The sequence below is a fragment of the Oncorhynchus clarkii genome, chromosome 1, assembly GCF_045791955.1.
Source record: "Oncorhynchus clarkii lewisi isolate Uvic-CL-2024 chromosome 1, UVic_Ocla_1.0, whole genome shotgun sequence".
Classification (NCBI taxonomy): Eukaryota; Metazoa; Chordata; class Actinopteri; order Salmoniformes; family Salmonidae; genus Oncorhynchus; species Oncorhynchus clarkii.
The window spans coordinates 28,110,768-28,118,206 of NC_092147.1; the positions used below are offsets into that span (position 1 = coordinate 28,110,768).

Here is a 7,439-nt window from a genome sequence, read left to right on the forward strand (position 1 = left end):
TAATGTAGGGTAAGTAACATTATATAAGGTAGCATTGTTTAAAGTGGCTAGTGATATATTTACATCATTTCCCATCAATTCCCATTATTAAAGTGGCTGGAGTTGAGTCAGTGTCAGTGTGTTGGCAGCAGCCACTCAATGTTAGTGGTGGCTGTTTAACAGTCTGATAGCCTTGAGATAGAAGCTGTTTTTCAGTCTCTCGGTCCCAGCTTTGATGCACCTGTACTGACCTCGCCTTCTGGATGATAGCGGGGTGAACAGGCAGTGGCTCGGGTGGTTGATGTCCTTGATGATCTTTATGGCCTTCCTGTGACATCGGGTGGTGTAGGTGTCCTGGAGGGCAGGTAGTTTGCCCCCGGTGATGCGTTGTGCAGACCTCACTACCCTCTGGAGAGCCTTACGGTTGAGGGCGGAGCAGTTGCCGTACCAGGCGGTGATACAGCCCGACAGGATGCTCTCGATTGTGCATCTGTAGAAGTTTGTGAGTGCTTTTGGTGACAAGCCGAATTTCTTCAGCCTCCTGAGGTTGAAGAGGCGCTGCTGCGCCTTCTTCACAATGCTGTCTGTGTGAGTGGACCAATTCAGTTTGTCTGTGATGTGTATGCCGAGGAACTTAAAACTTGCTACCCTCTCCACTACTGTTCCATCGATGTGGATAGGGGGGTGTTCCCTCTGCTGTTTCCTGAAGTCCACAATCATCTCCTTAGTTTTGTTGACGTTGAGTGTGAGGTTATTTTCCTGACACCACACTCTGAGGGCCCTCACCTCCTCCCTGTAGGCCGTCTCGTCGTTGTTGGTAATCAAGCCTACCACTGTTGTGTCGTCCGCAAACTTGATGATTGAGTTGGAGGCGTGCGTGGCCACGCAGTCGTGGGTGAACAGGGAGTACAGGAGAGGGCTCAGAACGCACCCTTGTGGGGCCCCAGTGTTGAGGATCAGCGGGGAGGAGATGTTGTTGCCTACCCTCACCACCTGGGGGCGGCCCGTCAGGAAGTCCAGTACCCAGTTGCACAGGGCGGGGTCGAGACCCAGGGTCTCGAGCTTGATGACGAGCTTGGAGGGTACTATGGTGTTGAATGCCGAGCTGTAGTCAATGAACAGCATTCTCACATAGGTATTCCTCTTGTCCAGATGGGTTAGGGCAGTGTGCAGTGTGGTTGAGATTGCATCATCTGTGGACCTATTTGGGCGGTAAGCAAATTGGAGTGGGTCTAGGGTGTCAGGTAGGGTGGAGGTGATATGGTCCTTGACTAGTCTCTCAAAGCACTTCATGATGACGGAAGTGAGTGCTACGGGGCGGTAGTCGTTTAGCTCAGTTACCTTAGCTTTCTTGGGAACAGGAACAATGGTGGCCCTCTTGAAGCATGTGGGAACAGCAGACTGGTATAGGGATTGATTGAATATGTCCGTAAACACACCGGCCAGCTGGTCTGCGCATGCTCTGAGGGCGCGGCTGGGGATGCCGTCTGGGCCTGCAGCCTTGCGAGGGTTAACACGTTTAAATGTCTTACTCACCTCGGCTGCAGTGAAGGAGAGACCGCAAGTTTTCATTGCAGGCCGTGTCAGTGGCACTGTATTGTCCTCAAAGCGGGCAAAAAAGTTATTTAGTCTGCCTGGGAGCAGGGCATCCTGGTCCGTGACTGGGCTGGATTTCTTCCTGTAGTCCGTGATTGACTGTAGACCCTGCCACATGCCTCTTGTGTCTGAGCCGTTGAATTGAGATTCTACTTTGACTCTGTACTGACGCTTAGCTTGTTTGATAGCCTTGCGGAGGGAATAGCTGCACTGTTTGTATTCGGTCATGTTACCAGACACCTTGCCCTGATTAAAAGCAGTGGTTCGCGCTTTCAGTTTCACACGAATGCTGCCATCAATCCACGGTTTCTGGTTAGGGAATGTTTTAATCGTTGCTATGGGAACGACATCTTCAACGCACGTTCTAATGAACTCGCACACCGAATCAGCGTATTCGTCAATGTTGTTGTCTGACGCAATACGAAACATGTCCCAGTCCACGTGATGGAAGCAGTCTTGGAGTGTGGAGTCAGCTTGGTCGGACCAGCGTTGGACAGACCTCAGCGTGGGAGCCTCTTGTTTTAGTTTCTGTCTGTAGGCAGGGATCAACAAAATGGAGTCGTGGTCAGCTTTTCCGAAAGGGGGGCGGGGCAGGGCCTTATATGCGTCGCGGAAGTTAGAGTTCAGTGTGAGTGTGTGGGCCTGGTGAGTGTAGTAGGCTGCCTCAGAGCTTTTGTGGTCCTGTTGCTGCCTTATGAAGGCACTGCGTTGTGTGTGACTGTATGCTTAGGACAGCATGCCAGCCACTGCAGCCAGGATTGCGGTTTTAAAAGGAGTTAGTAGTCGCTCCTGTATATTATCCAAATGTAGGACCCATCTCTTTTTGTATCAGGCTTAAGAAATCTGCCATCTGTAAACAACTTGAGTGCTGAAGAGCATTTGCCTTAGCTTGTAAGGAAAATTGAATATGAAAAAGATTGCATATCAGCACCAATCCCACTATTGTATATGGTAAAACAATATCATACTTCAAAACTATATTCCCTTATCCATAATCCCTACATTGAATAACTGTTAAGAGATTCATCCACAAACAACAGCCCTCTTCTCAATATTGGACAAACACATGCAATGTCTTTACTTAATGGGATTGAGTTTTATGCTTATTGTGCATATTGTCAAGCCGTTGTCATATAACAAGCCTCAATATGTTATCTGGATTGTGACATGAAGCTACAATGCCCCCTCTTGGAGGAAAGTAGTATCACAACACATTTGTCCACTGTCACAATAATAATGGTCTTTATCAAGTTACTACTTAAAAACATATAAAATGTAATCTATAACAACTGACATTTTGTATAATGTGGGTTCACTACAGTAAGGCCTATAGGGCCATACTGTTGCTTTGTTCATTACATCTGTGTTTTCCTGGTTTTGTTTGCAGAACACCCAAAGGCTAAGCAGCTCCCAGTCCCAGCCACTGGCCACCCCAGTAGTGTCTGTCACCACCCCCAGCCTGCCCCCTCAAGGCCTGGTCTACTCAGGCATGCCCACCGCTTACAACACCGGTGAGTCTACCCCTCTGTCCCCTGCCACAGCTGCCTCAGCCCTGCCTGCCTGGCTGTTACTGATTGGTCTGGTCTCCTGTGGTGAGAGGTGTTGCTGCAGTAACAGTGGGAGGGGGATTGTGTGTAACTCACTGTTCTCTGGTGCTGTTGTTGCAGAGTACTCCCTGAGCAGTGCAGAGATCTCCTCCCTACAGGGCTTTGGCTCTCCAGGGCTCTCTCTGGGCTCCATGTCGGCATGGCAACAACATCAACTGGGCCAGGCAGCTCTCAGTTCTTTGGTGTGAGTAACACATTAGCAAACACACACACACATACACATTAAGAAACCCACACATGAATACACATTATATACACATTCAAACTACATAGCTTGTGCTCCTTTAAATATCCCTTTTCCAACCACCACTCCAAGAACCTGATCTATGTCACTTTCCAAATGGCCACTGAGCCCGTGCTGTTTCTCTCACAGGGGTGGTGGTCACCTACCTCAGGGCTCCAACCTCTCCATCAACACCAGCCAAAACATCAATATCAAGTCAGAACCCATCTCCCCTCCTCGGGAGCGCGTCACCCCCTCTGGCTTCCACCAGCAGCAGCAACAGCAGCGGCATCAGCAGCAGCAGGCGTCCAGCCGGCAGGACCTGGGCCGCTCGCCAGTGGACAGCCTCAGCTCCTCCTGCAGCTCATACGATGGCAGCGACCGCGAGGACCACCGGCCAGACTTCCACACCTCCTCCATGGGGCTGGGCAGACCCCCGGCCGGCACCGAGGACAACAGGGCAAGCCCTTCTGTCAAGCGCATGCGCATGGACACCTGGGTGACATAGAGCCACATGGTCAAGCCTCCAGTCACCAGCTAGTCAGAGGGAGGGAGGGAGGGGGTAGACTTGGGGGAGAGATGGATGGGGTAGGAAAGGTCCTTATAGTTATCATTATAATATTATTATTTAACTCCATTTCATTTTGTAAGAAGGAGAATGGCAAATACAATTAAAGGACATATCTAAATTAAATACGTCTCACATGAATAAGAAGAGCATTCAAGTAGTTGGACTGAATTATGTACACAAACAGATGTTATCAGGTACTGGGTGCAATCAAGATTATGTTTGCAGGAGTCCAATGTTCAAAGAAAAAAAAACAAATGAAACAATCTAGTTTATTGTAGTCACTGGTCTAGTCTGGCACTTACTTGTAGTTGCTGTTTTTGCTGTTGTGGTTGCAAGTTGCAAACAATCAAAGAAAGTCAGAGTGTTGCCTACTGGCTGAGGGCCCCTGCTTGTGGCGTCCACTGTTAGAGCGCAAGTTTCCAACATGATGGTGTAACCGCATACACCTTTAATCTCATACAAGGTTGACTCAATTTGTCTCTTCTATTAAGTTATTACATCAAGTCGATGTGAAATCTCATTTTAAAACAAAATCGACCTCAGAGACACTACAACATAGTAATTTGAAAGAGGTAGAATTTATCTCGTGGGGTTTGAGACAGGAAAAGCTATCATGTATGGGAAGGACATGGCTCAGAGTCATGTGATTAGTTCTAAAAGAGAGGAAAAGTATATTGCAATAATAACATATTCATTTTATAATCTGATATGGGAAATTAAGATAATGGGAAATCGTCCAGTTGAACTGGTAGCATAGTAATAGTAAGAAATATTCTCATTGCTCCAACAATTCATTGGTAATGTAAGCCAAAGCTGTACTGTATGTTTATTTGTTATTTTGTAGCTATGTTTTCCTAGCAATTCTCTCAAAAACAACTGTTTATCTTAGTTATGTTTTTACTGTGCTCTGTTACATCCAATACGAAGACATGCAAGCCAGATCTTGAATCAATATCTAAAGCCATGAACACTTGATGTTCTGTTTGTAAAATTCTAAATTTGAGCCAAATGTTTTCTTTTGTTATGTAAATAGCAACTTTAATATTTATCACCTTGGTGTTAAGTACGTATGTATTGTACCATCACCAGATTCAAGAAAAAGGTATATTTTTGTGGATTACTGCCATGTTTACCCAGCAAGATCCTTATTAAGTAGAGTATTCACTGGTTAATATTTACTATTTTGTTAATTATACTGTGCTTTCTTTCAAATTTTGTTATTACTGTTTTAAAATCAGTGGATTTATTTCCAGAGTAGTTTGTTGGGTCATTTTCCCTTTAATAGTGGTGAATATCTGTCCCTAGGAAATTGTAATAACAGTGCTGTGAGGTTAAAGTTCCTGTATACCGTATGTTGTGAAGGAAAATCGCAATGCTAAGGATAACATGGTTCCTTCTATTGTGTTAACTATTTACCTGCAGCTGCTGGATACTCTGCCAACTTTCAAACCCAAGGTCCCATCTCAGCATTGAAAAACCGTCCATTGTGATTGTGCTTAGCTCAATCGAAAGACATGCCATTTCATGAACCATGCCAATAAACCTATTTATGGTTAATTAAATTATCCATCGATAGATCACTCTGGTGAATTTTTTCACATTGAGTAAACTAAGTTACAAACGTTGTAAATATCATAGCCTAAATGTACATCTCAGTCATGATTATGTATAAAATGTATCCATTTTATAAATTGGCACAGTAAAATATCCTTTGTAAATGCCCCATCACTAGTAGGAAATGAATAATCCAGAAATCATGATGTCATAAACAGGGTGTAGTACTGGTGAGGGGAAACAGCCATTTTCTGTTTCATTGTTGTATGTTTGCCTGTGTGAGCATATCAGACCATGCAGAGGCATGTAGGTCATTGTCTGTTACAGGTGGCCCTGGTTTCATTAAACCCAATCCTCACAGTGGCTAAGTGTCAGAGAATTCAGCAGCTAAAACGTAGTAGAGACAATGCAACTGAATTGACTTGATCTCACACTGCTGGATTGCACACATTTGTATGAGAATTGTGTTGTACAAAAGGAGTCTCTCTTTATATTTGCTATATTTTCCCTTGTGTGTTTCTTCTCCATGCCCACCTCCACCCCTTTCATTTGATCCATAGCAGTTGGCCATAAGCCAATAGTGATCTATGTAGTTTACAACTCATACTCTGTCCAGATGGGACCCCAACAAAATGTGACTTGAAGGGTCCAGTCTACTATTAGATGTTATTGCAAGTCCCATATAGTCACCCTCAGTACTAGAATGAAGATTTGCGGATATGATGAAGTAGGAACTATGTGCTTAGGGCCTACAGGGCCTGAGCAGATGAAAATATGACTGTTAACCTTTAGTCCTTAAGTGCCACTGTGTGAGGGAGCTTGATAGGCAGTTGCACATCAATTTGAAATCATGTAAACCTTTTTGAACACATTGTTTTCCTCAGTCTTGATCAATTCAGAAATATTTTAGAGATGCATAAGAAACACAACATAACTTATTAATATCAAATTTAACACTTCAGGTTACAGAATAGCAATAAAACCATTACACTATTCTTAAAAGGCAGTAGCAGTCTTTTTTTTTATAACTTCATCACACAATTACATGCACACTTTAGCACTTGATAGGATATCAGGGAATTTTTCTAGGTTCACTCTTTATATGCACGGTTAGAAAATAGCCTTATCCCAAAGAATTACTCATGTTATACATCAAGAAGAGCTCCAAACTTGCACCCCTACAGCTAAAGAAGCTGACATACATTACAATAGATAGACTGGATAATCTTGCCCACCCTGCACTCCCCTGAAATCAGATTCACACAAGGAATGTATTGAGAATGTAAAGGGATACACTTGCTTTTTTGGTCTATGTGCTGTGTAAAAATATGCACAACTATTGAATGTGAAAGAACAGGATTTAAGGAGACAACAGAACTTTGTTTGAAGTACTTTCTTCACTTTGCTTTGCAAGAGTAAGCCTACAATGCTTTGCTTTATGGCTTTTACAAAACAGAACTATGTGTTTGGTAATTGTTGTAGTTAATAGTTCACTTAAAGAAGCTGTTTGCGGTTTGGATGCTCAAACCGTTTGGCGGCACAAGCTGGACTTTGTTGCCATGAATGAAACAAACTGTTTCAAAATCAAGAGAGAATTTTAAGTTAATCTGCATTTTATTTCCCTTGAATGTGTTGTTTAACTTCATTATACAATAAATATTCTAGTGAACTTTTTATTGAATGACTAAGTTACCAAGCTAGAGATTGTTGTACAAATTTGTATTCTACATTCACTAAAAGTAAAACTATTGGCTTTTACTGTGTATTTTAGGTTATCTCACTCATCCTGTATAAAATGAAGTAAACAACTCTCTTACCTAGATTTTGTCCCCCTGTGAAGTCCCCAACAATAGAGACTGTCAGCTTTATTAAACACCTCAATGTATGCTTAAACACTAACTCTATGTGC

At 43.6% G+C, this 7,439-nt stretch overlaps 1 protein-coding gene across 6 annotated transcripts in view; it reads left to right on the plus strand.

The window, feature by feature from the left end:
* Positions 1 to 7,199, plus strand: part of LOC139401554 (myocyte-specific enhancer factor 2A-like) — a 121,547-nt gene extending 114,348 nt beyond the window's left edge. For all 6 annotated transcript variants that reach the window (XM_071145739.1, XM_071145984.1, XM_071145725.1 and 3 more), the window contains 3 exons: positions 2,963 to 3,086; positions 3,243 to 3,366; positions 3,556 to 7,199. In XM_071145739.1, the coding sequence (XP_071001840.1) occupies positions 2,963 to 3,086; positions 3,243 to 3,366; positions 3,556 to 3,913 (606 nt within the window). In that variant the 3' untranslated portion in view covers positions 3,914 to 7,199. The remainder of the gene's footprint in view (positions 1 to 2,962; positions 3,087 to 3,242; positions 3,367 to 3,555) is intronic.
* The last annotated feature ends 240 nt before the right edge of the window (positions 7,200 to 7,439 follow it).